This window comes from Microcebus murinus, chromosome 5 (assembly GCF_040939455.1).
Source record: "Microcebus murinus isolate Inina chromosome 5, M.murinus_Inina_mat1.0, whole genome shotgun sequence".
Classification (NCBI taxonomy): Eukaryota; Metazoa; Chordata; class Mammalia; order Primates; family Cheirogaleidae; genus Microcebus; species Microcebus murinus.
Window position 1 is genome coordinate 52873051 of NC_134108.1, and position 16343 is coordinate 52889393.

General features: G+C 42.4%; 1 protein-coding gene across 2 annotated transcripts in view; it reads left to right on the forward strand.

The window, feature by feature from the left end:
- POPDC1 (popeye domain cAMP effector 1) overlaps positions 1 to 16135 on the forward strand; it is a 39512-nt gene extending 23377 nt beyond the window's left edge. For both annotated transcript variants that reach the window (XM_012753258.2, XM_012753259.3), the window contains exon 8: positions 13895 to 16135. In XM_012753258.2, the coding sequence (XP_012608712.2) occupies positions 13895 to 14019 (125 nt within the window). In that variant the 3' untranslated portion in view covers positions 14020 to 16135. The remainder of the gene's footprint in view (positions 1 to 13894) is intronic.
- The last annotated feature ends 208 nt before the right edge of the window (positions 16136 to 16343 follow it).

The window sequence follows — 16343 nt, forward strand, 5'->3', positions numbered from 1 at the left end:
AGTGAGGACATTAGCATTCCTATCCTTTCTTATTCTTCCCCCTTCTACTTTGAAACTTTTATGGTCTTTTACTGTGAGACTATCAAGGTTATTATATGTTCTCTTTTATAACTACAATTAGGTTTCCTTGCTTTGCCTATGAATTGTTTCAAAAAGTTTAAAACAACTAAACAATGTTGACATTATTAGGCTTTATGCAGACCCAGATAGTGGGTCATGCCTACATTTATTTCTTTTTGTTTCCAGTGTCATGTCTCTTGTTCTGTTCCATGGAGATTGTTCCTAATATCAAATTCAAATGGATTCTTCTCCTTTCATATACAACATAAAAATGATGCTACCGTTTACTTTGTCCTTTGAAACTCTTTTTCCCCTGAAATTGTTTCATTGCCTTGCTTTGTTGAGAGGACACACCATACTCACCATATCCCTGGCATCTTCCATTTTCTTACTTATTCTTTTACGTGAAACCCATTTCATTTCTTCTTAAAGGCTCTGAGTGACTATCCTCTATTTGAACTATGCCTTTTTATACTGCTTTTTGTTTTAGTGAGCATTTCTCATTGCCTTTTTTCCTTATCCTTCCCATTTCTGTTCTTGTGTCCCTACTCTCTCAGTCTGCTAATTTCACATCCCGTTTTCCTTAGATATGCCCCTCATAGAGCCTGCCATCGTCCAACCCCATCCTGGAAGGGTTGTTCTCTGGGTTGTTGCGCAGCTGCCATCCTGGAACCTGCCCTCACCCTTCTCCTGGGCTTATCCACTGTCTCCTCCACCCTAGAGGCTCTTGTGGGGCAGGAAAGGGCTGCGGGACTTCAGCATCACTAGGCTGTTCACAGCTGGTGCTGTGCCACTCAGAACCCTGATCACCCATCTGAGTGGTCAGGATTTGACCTGAGGATGACCCCTTAGGCCAGAGAAAAACCTCTTCATGGGCACTACTAACCTACTGCAACCTCCCCATTTACCCTACATTTGTATGCTTTGCTTGAGTTCCTCAGTGCTGGTGCTGAGTCCATTTAAGGGAAAATAGGTGAAAAGGCCACAGCTAACCTTCAGTATTGTTGTTCAGAAAGCTTCAATTCAAACTCAGTTTCCTCAATTAAAAAAAAATCTTATGATATAAACAGACAAAGGCAGGAAAAGGGATGATAATTCTTTCTAGCAAAGAAGCTATTAAATCCTTCCCCATCCTCATTCTTCAAAAACTGTATAACCTAATTAAAATTCTAAACTCTTGTAGATTTTTAATTACTTGCTAAAGCAGTTGGCCAGATGGTTAAACATAATAAAAATAATAACACTTTGAAAGGAATGAAGAAAATGTCATTAAAGTTTCTAGAAGAAAAGAAAAAATCCTAGGGCATTATATTAGTTTATAAAAGTGTTGCTCCTTTTTCAAAAAGTGTGTTTCTTAAGCAAAGAAAAGTCATTTGACAGACTTCACATTGTGGCACTCTACTTATTTGAAGCTCAGACTTGAGTTAGCTTATTTATCCTCTGGAACAGGTATGACCTTCATTCTGAATTTAAGAACAACAAATATGCCTGTTTACTTTTACTTCCTGGGAGAGATCCTATGTCTAGTTTGTATTTGCAGGCAGTGACCGTCAGGGACACACAGGGCATCTTAATGGTAAGCTCTTGTCCTGCTCACCTGGCGTCTGGCACCAGCCATTGTCCGAACACATCCTCTGAGGAGAGACTCTGCTGGCCGTATTCACATCCCCTTGTGGTACCCACGGAGTGGCCGCCCCCTGCCATCTGACATGAGCAGAGGTTTTTTCTGTTTGGTTCAGGGCTCCTACTGCTGTCTCAGTCTGCTACATTTGCTCCAAGTCCATGTGCTTGAGTTTGAGTTTTTCTTCCTTACCCTGAGGACTACAGCCTGGTGCTACAGTTCTCTTTCTCGAGCGAACATCCACGTGTGAACTTGGCATACAACTCACAGTAAAATCCTGCTCCACCGCCTGCACCTTTGGTGCATCGATATTTATGGAAGGAATGCAGACGGCCTTTTAGCAGAGGATTTTTTTGCCACTTGGTGTATAATATGAAACAGCCCCTAAGCAACAGTAACTCTTGATGAAACTACTTAACAATGTCACACCTGATAAGTCTGGATTATAGTACAGTCTGAGACTGTTTAATATACTTTTATAATAAACCGCGTTAATTGGTAGCCAGAGTCTAGCAAATTGGAAGGTGATTATAGCTAATAGCAAAAAATAATTATAATTATCTTTGCCTGATCATAATAGATACCACAGGATACAGTTAACCACTCTATCTCCCAACTATAAAAGTGGTTTTAATAAAAGAGTAAGAATCTGTTTTCTGGGGAACTTATGGGTATGGAATTATTTACCCCTGTAGAATTCCGAACAAATGAAAAGTAAAGCGTTATACAGAGATTATGAGCCTCACAGTAATGTCCTTGAAGGGTAAAAGTAATTTGAAAAAGAACTTAACTAAAGATAAGCTCTATTTCTTCCTCTCTCATGCTTTCACATCTCTGTAAGGTAGTTGGGCCTTCTGGGCAAATTTCTGATGACGCATTGGTACATGAAATTAATAAAGAACGAGGCAACTTGTAGAAGGAATTTATTGGTGTTCAACTTATGAAATGTAAGATAGTTCCCTTAAAGTATAATATTCCCTCATTTTTTTGTCCATACTCCAAATTGATTTTGCATTTATTAGAGGCTTAAGAAACAATTTCCTGCTGTATTCTGATGGGCTCCGAGTCTTTCCATGGAGCTGGCAGGTCTCCAGATGGAGGCCGGAGAGCTCCATGCCGAGGGGCCAGGTGAGCCTCTTGTTCCTCGAAGCCGGCCTTTCTCCTGGCCGTGAGGGTCGCAGATCCCTAGGTGGGCCCAGATGATCCTTTCATTTTCCTGGCAATGAATATTGTACTTGGCCCTTGTGGTACAGGAGGCCAGGCTAACTGAGGCTGCCACAAAGAGTGCACGCTCTCTGTGACTCTGATTCCTAGCGAGGGGTCAGGCAGCCAGTTGGCACTGGGTAGCTCCTGGCAGTTACAGGTCGGGCTGGGTTCCTCTTGTCTGCTGATGCATCTGCCATGGTGGAGAAAGGGCAGCGAGGCAGTGCTGTGAGAATTGGGACTTGGGGGGCTTGGAAACTCTCAGCTACAAAGCCTGAAATGGAAGTGAGTCAAGTGTTCTGGGTGTGAAGAGAACTTTCATAGAAAAATTAGATCTTGCCACACTGTTCGGGCTGCCTGCTTTATTCTCCCAGGATGTGTTTCTACCTGAGTGGTTCATGCCCTGGTGAGAAATGAGCTGATTCATTGCAGCCACCCCTCTCTGTTTTCTTTCACTGGTTGTCTTTGTTTCAGCTTCTTGAGTATAAAGTAGAAGTAATAGTATGGATGTGGTGATCATGAATGTCTATCAAAAGTATATTGAGTTCCTGAGAAATAAAAGAAGATAGAGTCAGAGACTAGGTCTGATTTGTTTTTATTTCCCCAACATTTAACACAGCACCTAGCACCTTGTAGTCTCAGTGACCCTTTTTGCTGATTGGATAAGAATGCTGCAGCAGGTGATGGGGCTATTAAGTCTATTGAAGTTCCCTTGGGAGGACGGCATTCTTGCCCATGTTCTAGGCAGGGCTGAGTCAGTCAGTTATATGAAAGTGGTTTCCTTCAGGGGACATGATATAGAAGAGAGTGATAACAGTCTCTTTTCCTGGTGAGATTTTACTTTACCCTGAGACCTGCCTGCATTTGAGGAACACTGGCATGCCCCACTGCAGGGTTTGGGCCTGAGCTGTCAGAGATTCCATGTGACGGCCATGTCTTTCTCCCACAGGAAAGGAACTCCCTTTCTGAAGTTCCTGTGTGGCATTTCAGAGGAAGGATTTTTTTTTTTCATGACCATGCACTTAAATAATTATAAAGGCCCTGCCTATGTGTGGTACTTCAGTGAAGCTGCAGGGGAGAAGAGGCCAGGGTTACAGCCCTCAAGATGCCTGTTTTCCCATGAGGGAGAAATGCAGACCGTGTAATGGCTGAAGGTGTTGAGGAAGATAAAATCTTCCCACAGGAGTCAGGGAAGATCACCCTTGAAGGAGGTGAAGTTTGAGCCCCACCTTGAGGAAAAGATAGGAATTTGGTGGGTTGGAAAGTGAGTGGCGGTACCATTCCAGGTGGAGAGAAAAGCAGAAGAGGAAAAGGCTGGGTTGGATTCAGAGAGCAGTGAGTTTGCAAGAGCTTAGGCTAGAAGCCGGAAGCAGGCCCAACTTGGAGGCCCCCGGATGTCACCCTGAGGATTGTGAGTGACTCTTACTATCCTTTTAATGTTGCATAGTCAGCACCATAACTCAGCTTCTGCCCAGGCAAATACAGTGGGAACAGAATACATTATTTCATGGAAAATCTGAAGTCCTTGGAAAGTTTTCACTCTATCATTTCTAATTGTATTGGGTCCTCTCTTCGTTTTCTCTCTGTGAAAAAATGCAGCGACGGGGGAAATAGTTGAGAGGGTCATATAATGCTGGCTCCAATGTGGGTACCAGCCTTAGTAGACTATGAAGTGTCACCCCTGATCTGATAGACAGGCTTAAAAACTGGAGACCAGTTACTCCCACTTCCTCAGACAATAAACTGTGTGTATTTCTGTTATGTGTATTACACAATTATGTCAGAATGTTATATGTTATTGATTTGGTTTAATGCTCTTAGACATGCCATCTTATTGTTTGCTTTAAGGGTTTTATCTGATCACAAATACTTAGCCTAAGTTAAGATTTTATGAAACTCAATCATGACTTAAGGCTATAAATATATAATGGAAGCCATGGCTGTTGCTGTTTTAAAAAGAGATAATTTTACTACACTCAGGACAGCTTAGATTGAGAAACACAAACCTATTTTAGTGCAAGGCCTGTTTCCTTTATTGGCATTTGTATGGGCAATAATGAATTTTTTTTTTATTTCAGCATATTATGGGAGTACAGATTTTAAGGTTTCAATAAATGCCCATTTCCCCCCCTCCCCCCAAAAGTCTGAGTCTCCATCATGACCATCCCCCAGATGGTGCACATCTCACTCATTATGTATGTATATACCCGCCCCCTCCCCCCTCCCACCTGCCCAATACCCTATTACTGTAGTACCTATGTGTCCACTTAGGTGCTACTCAGTTAATACCAGTTTGCTGGAGAATATATCTGGTGCTTGTTTTTCCATTCTTGGGATACTTCACTTAGTAGTATGGGTTCCAGCTCTAACCAGGAAAATATAAGATGTGCTATATCACCATTGTTTCTTAGAGCTGAATAGTACTCCATGGTATACATATACCACATTTTATTAATCCATTCTTGGATTGATGGGCACTTGGGCTGTTTCCACAGCCTTGCGATTATGAATTGTGCTGCTATAAACATTCGAGTGCAGGTGCCTTTTTTGTAGAGTGTCATTGGATCATTTGGGTAGATGCCCAGCAATGGGATTGCTGGATCAAATGGTAGACTCACTTGTATCACTTTAAGGTATCTCCATATTGCTTTCCACAGAGGTTGAACTAGTTTGAAGTCCCACCAGAAGTGTAGGAGTGTTCCTCTCTCTCCGCAACCACGCCAGCATTTATTGTTTGGAGATTTTTTGATAAAGGCCATTCTCACTGGGGTTAAGTGATATCTCATTGTGGTTTTGATTTGCATTTCCCTGATGATTAGAGATGTTGAGCATTTTTTCGTATGTTTGTTGGCCATTCTTCTGTCTTCTTTAGAAAAATTTCTGTTCAAGTCCTTTGCCCACTTTTTAATGGGGTTATTTGATTTTTTCTTCCTAATTTTTGTGAGTTCTAAGTATATTCTAGTTATCAGTCCCTTATCGGATGCATAGGATGCAAAAATTTTCTCCCATTCTGTAGGTTGTCTGTTTACTTTCATGACTATTTCTTTGGCTGTGCAGAAGCTTTGTAGTTTGATCATGTCCCATTTATTTATTTTTGTTGCTGCTGTGATTGCCTTTGGGGACTTCTTCATAAACTCTTTGCCCAGGCCAATGTCTAGGAGAGTGTTTCCAACTTTTTCCTCTAGAGTTCTAATAGTTTCATACCTTAGGTTTAAGTCTGTTATCCAGCGTGAGTTGGTTTTTGTGAGAGGTGAAAGGTGTGGGTCCTGTTTTAGCCTTCTACAGGTGGCTATCCAGTTTTCCCAGCACCATTTATTGAAGAGGGATTCTTTTCGCCAGCATATGTTTTTGTCTGCTTTGTCAAAGATTAGATGGCTATATGAGGATGGTTTTATATCAGGATTCTCACATCTGTTCCACTGGTCAATATTCCTATTTTTGTGCCAATACCATATTATTTTAATTACTACAGCTTTGTAGTATAGTTTGATATCTGGCATATTAATGCCTCCCATTTTGTTTTTGTTGCCTAGAATTGCTCTTGATATTCGGGGTCTTCTTTGGTTCCATATGAAGCGTAAAATTTTTTTTTCTATATCTGTGAAGAATGCTGATGGGATTTTAGTAGGTATTGCATTGAATCTGTAGATCAGTTTGGGTAGTATAGACATTTTGATGATATTGAGTCTGCCGATCCACGAGCATGGTATGGATTTCCATCTGTTTACATCCTCTGTTATTTCCTTCCTCAGTGTTTCATAGTTCTCCCTGTAGAGGTCTTTTACGTCCTTGGTTAAGTATATTCCTAGGTACTTTAATTTCTTTGTTGCTATTGTGAAGGGAATTGAGTCTTTGATTTGGTTCTCAATTAGATTGTTGTTGGCGTATATGAATGCCTCTGATTTCTGTGTATTGATTTTGTATCCTAAGACTTTACTAAATTCATTGATCAGTTCCAGGAGTTTCTTGGTTGAATCCTTGGGGTTTTCTAGATACAATATCATATCATCAGCAAACAGTGAAAGTTTGATCTCTTCTGCCCCTATTTGGATACCTTTGATTCCATTTTCCTGTCTGATTGCTGTAGCCAAGACTTCCAGTACTATGTTGAACAGAAGTGGAGATAGTGGGCAGCCTTGTCTGGTTCCAGTTCTAAGTGGGAATGATTTCAATTTTTCCCCATTCAGTATGATGTTGGCTATGGGTCTGTCATATATGGCTTGTATCATTTTTAGGTATGTCCCTTCTATGCCTATTTTGTTAAGTGTTCATATCACGAAAGGGTGTTGAATTTTGTCAAAAGCTTTTTCTGCATCTATTGAAAGAATCATGTGGTCTTTGTTTTTGCTTCTGTTTATGTGATGAATTGCATTTATAGATTTACGTATGTTGAACCATCCCTGCATCCCTGGGATGAAGCCCACTTGGTCGTGGTGGATTATTTTTTTGATAAGTGTCTGGATTCGGTTAGCTAAGATTTTGTTGAAAATTTTTGCATCTATATTCATTAGGGATATTGGTCTGTAGTTTTCTTTTTTTGTTGCATCCTTTCCTGGTTTTGGTATCAGAGTAATATTCGCTTCATAAAAGGTGTCGGGGAGATTTCCGTTCTTCCCGATGTTGTGGAATAGTTTCTGCAAGATAGGTACTAGTTCTTCTTTGTAAGTATGGTAAAATTCAGGTGTGAAGCCATCTGGACCGGGACTTTTCTTTTTAGGGAGATTTTTAATTGCTGTTTCTATTTCAGCTGTTGAGATTGGTCTGTTCAGGGAATCTATTTCTTCCTGGTTGAGCCTAGGGAGGCTGTGTGTTTCTAGAAATTTGTCCATTTCCTCCACATTTTCTAGTTTGTGTGCATAAAGATTTTTGTAGTATTCATAAATTATATCTTGTATCTCTTTGGGATCAGTTGTGATATCTCCTTTTTTATTCCTGATGGAGCTTATTAGATATTTCTCTTTTCTGCTTTTCGTTAGCTTAGCCAATGGTGTGTCAATTTTGTTTATTTTTTCAAAGAACCAACTTTTTGTTTTATTAATCTCCTGAATAGCTTCCCTGTTTTCAATTTCGTTTAGTTCTGATTTGATCTTGTTGATTTCACTTCTTCTGCTGGGTTTGGGGTTGGTCTGTTCTTCTTTTTCCAGCTCTTTGAGTCGTTTCATTAGATTGTTTATTTGTGATCTTCTTGTCTTTTGGTTATAGGCATTTATGGAGATAATCTTTCCTCTCAGAACTGCTTTAGCTGTGTCCCAGAGGAGTTGATAACTTGTCTCTCCATTGTCGTTTTCTTCATAGAACTTTTTAATTTCCGTCTTGATTTCTTCATTTACGAAGTAATCATTTAGTAGGAGGTTGTTTAATTTCCACGTTTTTGTGTAGAAATGTGAGTTTCTGTTAGAGTTGATTTCTACTTTTATTCCACTGTGATCTGAGAAGGCACATGGTATGATTTCTATTTTTTTAAATTTCTTGAGATTTTCTTTGTGTCCTAGGATATGGTCAATCTTAGAGAATGTCCCGTGAGCTGATGAGAAGAACGTATATTCAGTGGATTTTGGGTAGAATGTTCTGTAGATGTCTGTCAGACCCAATTGTTCTAGAGTTTTGTTTAAGTCCATTATTTCTTTATTAATTTTCTGTTTGGAGGATCTGTCTCGTGCCATCAGTGGGGTGTTGAAATCTCCGGCAATTATGGAGTTGCTATTAATCCATTTGCTTAGCTCCACTAAGGTTTGCTTTATGAATCTGGGTGCACCTAAGTTGGGTGCATATATATTTAAAATTGTTATCTCTTCTTGTTGGACTGTGCCCTTTTTGTCTTTTACTCCTTTTGTTGGTTTAAAGACTAAATCGTCTGAAATTAGAACTGCCACACCAGCCTTCTTTTGGCTTCTATTTGCTTGGAATATTGATCTCCACCCTTTTATTTTTAGTCTATATGCATCCTTGCAGGTTAGATGTGTTTCCTGAAGACAGCATATACTTGGCCTGTATTTTCTTATCCATTCAGCCAGCCTATGTCTCTTGAGTGGAGAGTTTAAGCCATTCACATTTATTGAGAGGTAAGGTAGATTACTGATCATTCTGTTGGGTTGGATGTTGTTGCTATGATTTCTGTCTTGAGCCATTGTAATATCTGGCCTTTAATATCTTTGGGTTTTGGTTGTTTTTATATTCGTGGGTTATTATTATGATGTTCCGTGCATAACGCTGTTTTAAGTACTTCTTGTAGGGCTAGTCTTGTCTTGGTGAATTCTCTGAGCCTTTGCTTGTCTGAGAATGTTTTTATTTCTCCTTCATATACGAAGCTTAGTTTTGCAGGGAATAATATTCTAGGCTGGGCATTGTTTTGTTTCAAAAGAGTGAGAATGGGGCCCCAGTCTCTCCTTGCTTGTAAAGTCTCATTAGAGAAGTCTGATGTTATTCGAATTGGCTTTTCCTTGTATGTTACTTGCTTCTTTTGTCTTACAGCTCTTAGAAGGGCCTCTTTAGTTGATACTTTGGTCAGTCTGATGACTGCATGTCGTGACGTCTTCCTGTTTGCGTTGAATCTCCCAGGGGTCCTCTGAGCTTCTTGAACTTGTATATCAACATTTTGAGCAAGGCCTGGGAAATTTTCCTCTATTATATCTTCAAACAGCTTGTCCAACCCTTGAGTGTTGTCTTCTTCCCCTTCTTGTAACCCTATGACCCTCACATTAGGTTTCTTCACATAATCCCACAGCTCTTGTAGGCTTTGCTCTTTTCTCTTGTTTCTCTGCTCTATTTCTGTGACTGATTTATTTAATTGGAGGGTGTTATCTTCAAGCTCTGAGATTCTTTCTTCTGTTTGATCTACCCTGTTCTTGATACTTTCCACTGTATTTTGTAGTTCCTTGAATTGATTCTTCATTTCCAGGAGTTCGGTTACACTTTTCTTCATTGTGTCTATTTCTTTTCCCATGTCCTGGAGGCTTTTTGTGGTTTCTTTGTGTTGGTTATTGAGTTGTTGTTGCAGCTGGGTGAGTGTTCTTATGATCCACATACGAAATTCCTCTTCTGTCATATTGGTTGCCTGATTTTGGTTGGTGTCCGTTTCTAGGGGGCTGGTGCTCCTCTTTGGGGGTGTGTTTTCCGTTTGGTTCTTCATATTTCCTGAGTTCTTTCGCTGATTTCTTCCCATGTCGATCAGTTGTTGTTTCTTTCCTTAAGTTATTGTTTGGGTATTCACACACCTTGTTTAGTTTCTGAGGCGTTAGGTGGTGTCTGTGGGTGAAATTGGACCACTCCCTGTATATTGAGTCAGTGGGTGCCGTGGAAAGGCTGTGCAAGATGCCGTTCCTGTCAGTAGGTGGCGTTTGCTTGGAGGAACAGGCTATACTGTTGATTTTGTGTCCTGTTAACAGCTCTTGTTCTGGGCGGAGCTGGGTTGGGTAAGCCTGCCCTCAGGCCGTTAGCAGCAGTCAAAGTTCTGTTCTCTGCTTCCAGGGAAAGCTGTCAGGGCGGAGCTGGAATGGTCCTGCTAAGCCAGAAAGTCTGTGTGTGGGGGTGGGGCTGTCTGAGACCGGCAGTCTGGAGCAGGCCTCGCTTCTTTCCACCCTCCCCAACTCCACAGCTACTCCTGGGCCTCTGCCAGCAGGCCAGACCACAAGCCACCAGGCCTCCCCGGACTGTGATGCCGGCAGGGAGGTTCCCTGCACAGGAACGCCACCTGGGTTGGGTGCACGGCCTCCTCCTGGGAGGAGGGTTGCCCTCTAGGACGCCGATCCGCCCCTGGAGGCACACACACCTCAGTAAGCTGTTCACGTATAACCCTTCTGTGCCCCGGGCAATGCTAGCCCTCGGTGCAGGGGATCTGGTCTGCAGGTCCGACCTCTGGGTCCCAGAGTTCAAACTGTATCCCCACCAGGGAGAGGATTTCCGGTCTCAATTCACCCACAGGGAGCCCAAGCTGGGTCTATGTCTCTCAGCCTCTGAGTCGGCACCGTTCTCCTGGGAACACAGTGCCAGCAGCACCTGGGAGGGCGTGCGGGTAGGGAGCTCACAGTCTGAGTTCCCCTGAGTCAGGTGTAGGGTCCCAAACAGGAAGGTGCTGTTCCCTGGAGGTGCCTCCGGCTGGTGGCTGTATTGTCTCTCTGGGCAGCCGCGGGTAGCGTCGGCAGAGGGGAGGAGGAGGCAATATGGCGCCTGCCGCGCGGCTCGGGTCTGTGCACATGGAGGTGCCCGGAGGAAGTTGGGAACCTGGTGCCACGTCTGCTACAGGCTCACTGCTGGCTGGTGGCGGCGGCGGTCTCTGGGCTGGTGTCCACAGGTCTCTCCACCCGCTGGGGAGCCCACCAGCAGTCCCTAATGCAGGGGAGGGGAAACAGCAAATCCACCTACCCTTGCCGCTGGTCTCCGGGCTGCTCAGGTGGTCTCAGCTTCCAGTTCTCCTCCGCAGCCTCCTCCCGTGGAGTCTCCCGGGGTCTCAGGTACCCCTCCTTCCGGCCCTTGTCCGCTGTATGCTCGTCTTCTTGCTTCTTTCCTCTAATTTCTGCTAGAATCTGTCTTTTCTGCAGAGACACTCTGTCTGGCGGTGTTATTCGTCTGCCATCTTGCTCCGCCCCCTGCAATAATGAATTTTAACACATTTGCTCATTATTTAGGCCATTGCCCTCCAAAGACCACATTCATTAATTAATTTTATATTCTAACAAATATTTACATGGTGATTATTTTATCCCAGGCATTGATCTAAGAACTTTATGAATATTGTCATTTAAACCCTAGCCAGACAAGGTAGATACTGTTCTTGTTATTCCTGTTTAACAGATAAGGAAATTAAGGCACAAAGAAGTAAAATAACTTGCCTGAGATCACACAGATAGTATTCATTGCCATTTTATTAGACATGAGAATTAAAGATTGTAAAACCATGGTGTGTTTGATGTCACCTGCAGGAAAAGAATAAAAGGAACTTGCCTGAGAACTTACTATGCTGTGCTCTGGGACAGAATTGTGTTCTTGGACCATTTTAATAGAGGTGTATTTTCTATAGTTTATATCGGTAGTTATCATTCAAAAAACTCAGTATTTTGACTTTAAACGTTTGTAAGTGAACAATACCCATGCATGTAAAGCCAGTGCACATTAGCTATACCAAAGCCCAGCTCTGCAAAATTATCTTTTTATGTTAGAAGATGGGACTGTTGGTAGTAGCATTTCCCCAAATAACTGTACAGTTAATAATAAATGACATTTAGGGACATTTTGTATGTGCCCCACACCATGCTAAGCACATCACATGCAGTGTTTTGTTTAATTCCCCCAACAACCCTATGAAGCCGGTCCTAGGCATATCCCCTTTCTACAGATATGGAAACTAGGCCTAGAAAGGTTTAGTAATTGAGGAAGCAGCAGAGCAGGGATTTGGAGGCTGGAAGTGTTTCCTGAGCCTCTGGTCTTGACCACTGTGCGTGCCTGCCCACCCTGTGCCATGGCTGAGCAACGCCCTTGCCACCATCTCAGCCTCCCAGAAGCAGCTTGGGACATGCTGCCGGTCCCTGCCTCTCCTTGCTGAGTGCAGCATTCTCTTGGTGCTGGCCAACCCTGCTGTTTGCTGCTGACTCTTGCCAGCAAATGATAGCTGACCTTGATAGATTCCCTTGGTCATCTTGTAGCCAGTCTGTTTCATGTCTTAATGAGATCCCTCTACTCTCCTTTGCTCTTGGCAAGTACTTAAGGAGTCAGGTTTCACCCCTTGCCCTTCCACCATCCACCTTCTCCTCAGCCTGAGTTCCACATTTGCTGGCTGACCAAGTGCCACTGTGCCCTGCCCTTGGGCAGCAAGGAGATGGCACAGGCAGGTAGGGCAGAGGGAGACACTGACAGTGAGTTTGTGACTATGGAGGGGAGCTTATGTTTATGCTGTCATGTGACTGCTCATTAGGTACCTTGAGAAATCTATTGATGATAACTTCTCTTACTTTTGGACAATATTTTCTTCTACATTAGCCATGGTGCCCATTATTGGTAGATGCTTTATAAACATTTGGTGAATGCATGAACCAATGAGTGACTGAATGGATGAATCATTTCTTGGTACCTTTGATTAAATGGCATCCTAGAAGGCTCTAGTGATGCTCTTTCCCCTGCTGCTACCTGGGACTATATTTCCTCCACCTGGCTCTTGCCTCCTGAGTGCCTGGACTCTCTTCTTTACACCCTGTCTACTTCTTGTGTCAGTCTAAGGAGTGGCTGGACCAGTGGAAGCAGGAAATGTACTTGTAGGTGTTATTACAGATGGTGTTAGATTCCATAGTTTTAGAATAGAATTATTCATCTGGGAAATTAGGAGTTAAATCAGCATTCAAGGTCCAATAATTACCTTAATATCATAACTTTTTTTTTGTTTTGAGATGGGCTTTTTTGTTGTTGTTACCCAAGCTAGAGTCCAATGGTGTCATCATTGGTCACTGCAATCTCCAACTCATGGGCTCAGTCTATCCTCCTGCCTCAGCCTCCAAGTAGCTGGGACTACAGGCATGTGCCACCATGCCTGGGTAATTTTTGTATTATTTTGTAGAGACGGCATCTCACTGTGTTGCGCAAGCTTGTCTCAAACTCCTGGCCTCAAGGGATCTTCCCACTTCAGACTCCTACAGTGCTGGGATTACTGGCATGAGCCACGACATCCAGCCTAATAGCAATATTAATATGTATGATATTAATGTAGAAATGTGCATTCTGAGTCTTAAACAGACTTTGGGGTAACCCACTGGGAACTGCATGTGTTTGAAAAGCTCATAACGTCCAAGCATAAGCAGTGGAATCTGTTCCCCATCAGTTCTCGTGACCGAGAATCTCTTCTTGACTTTGTTGTTTTCTTGAAATGCTGAACTGAAAATAGGATGTTTATGGAAATTGCTTTCCTGGTGCTAGCTATAGATTCCCACAGAGTTCTATTTCCAGTTGGAGTTTATAATTGATCCGTCACACCAGGATCAGGGCAGACTGTACATTGAGTGGTTTTCTCTCTGTGTCTTTCCACAGATGTGTCGTCCCCACACCAGCGTTCCTCCGCCAAGATGAAACCGATAGAAGAAGGGGTGGAAGATGACGATGATGTCTTTGAACCGATGACTCCAAATACATTTAAAGTCCGTCAGTTGCCTTGATCAGAGAGAGGATTCAAGTTACCAAGATGGAAATTGTCTTGAAGAGATCCTGGAAAACACCAGCACTTTTTCGTGGCTTTTAGGTTATTCTGCTTTAGCACATCTAGACTGGTAGCGTCTGAGGGCAGGAAAGTGAGGAAGGGTCAAAGATGGAAAGGTTATTTTAGCTATCATTTTAGTTGGTCAGATTTTAAAGTCATTGTTCTAACTGAGCCTTCTGACTAAACCTAGTTCTATTTTGAGATACATATTTTCGCAGTATTTTCTAGATATATTATTGTTTTAACTTAAAAAATCTTAGCACTGTGTCCATGCAAATGCCTTTTCACTTATTTTTCCAAGCTGTGGTTGTTTTTTCCTTGCAGTTTTTTCTCCTCCATGGCAGTGGGGTTGTCCCTGTGATACAAGTTTGAAATTGAGGCTAGGGTAACATTAAACAGCAGGGAATCTCAGGCTTTTTATTCAGTGATTTTCTTTTTTTTAAATGGGAAATTTTAGAGAAAGATGTGATTTGACTGGTTTTATTTTTCTCCCAGCCCAGAAGTGTTACTTCACTAGGTCACCCTTATTTGTGTGCTGTGCAGATAGCTTGATAATGAACAAAACTCATCAGACTTTAATTCACATCAGCCTTATGTTATGCTGTTTATAAACTGGTCTGAAACCTGAAGCTGGAAAGATAACAAATGGAAGCATTTCTGAGCTCGGTGTTGACCTTCAGCCAAACCCAACTTCCTTGTGATTTGGAGCCATCTTGTCTCACACACTCGGTATAGGGGACACTGTATTTAGGGTCGGGAGGGAGGATAGAGGAGTCAGATGGCAGAACAGGATGAGGTGACTGAAAGATCAGCTTCATTCTGTGGTCTGTATTCTGAAGTTTCAGGTTGTTCCTGCAGAGGCAGAGGGGTTGGTTTTAAAAGTGTGTCAGATCCCCAGTGCCAGAGTGTGAAAGTGAACACAGCTGTGGATCGGACAGTTTGCCACAGGCCACGCCATGGACGCCCAGCCTAGATACTGCTGTGATCGCCTAGATTCCAGAGCTCTATTTTCTACTAGAATCGTGTTTTAGGAAATAGTGGTATTCAGCTGGTGGGAAATGAGGACAGTTTTGCGTCACTCGTTGGTCTGTCAGGTCAGTGTGGATGTGGGACTTGGCCCGGCCACTCAGTGGAGTGAGGCCCATCGATGGGCTGTGCTAGTCATGCCCCATTCATGTTTATTGTGTTTCATCTAATAGAACCAACTTTGAGGCAGTCCCTCCCTGTTATATTAAATAGCTAAGAAAAGTCCCCAAAGAAATTATCTTCAGGTGAACTGAGCCAAAAGCAGCATCTCTTGCCAGGAGGTGATTTCTTAGTGAAGGCATAGAAATAAGCTCGTCCAGGGTCACCTCATTTTCCTAAATCTATTTTTTGGGAGCATACCATCTTAGTAATTTCATTTGAGTTAAATTTACATGCTGAGCATCCAGCTCCTAGCATATTTATCCCATGTTGGCTCATAAACACCACAGTGAAAAGGCTGATTTCATGTTACTGCCATAGTAGTCTCTTTAGTTAGCTAAATTAGGGATTTGTTTTGGAGAAATGAAGCAAAGGTCTTGACAGCCTTGGCTTTAAGATTGTGAAGCTCACTTAGGTTGACCTGTCTCTCTGTACCTGAGAGCACAGGTGTGACAATCATGTCCTTTGACCATTGGAGTAAGGTCAGGCAGCCCACTTAGTTCACACATGCATAAGACTTAACTTGCCAAAATCACCCTCAACAGTCATCAGATAGAACATTCTTTTCTGGGTAGAAAGTAATTTTAGATTCTGCCTTGTCCATGTTTAAGGTTCTGTGGATCCAGGGAACCCTGGGGTTTGCTTACCCTGTCTTATTTTCAGGCTTGTCTCACTTTGCCAACCCCAGACGGCAGAGAGGGTTATGTCTAATGCTCAACCTGGATGTGTGTGGGAGGTTATTTTCTGTAGTGCTGGGAACAAACCCATTTTCAAAGCACACTACTGAAAGTAGGTGATACAAAATCACTTGCTGTTTTTATTAATACTAGAGAGAGAGAGTGAGTGTGTGTGTGTGTGTGTGTGTGTGTGTGTGTGTGTATCAGTGTCATTGATAACAAAGATTGTAATCTCAAGGTTAGGAATCTTGAAAGAGCCACTTAGCCTAAAAGAGAAACATGAAACTATTTTTAAATACACACCTCTAAGGAAGACAATGAGACTCAGAGAAAAGGAGCTGTAAGCCATTGAGTAGCCCTCCCATATAGAGTTGATTGCAAAGAAGCAGATAAGAAAACAGAAAAGTGTTTTAAGTATAAG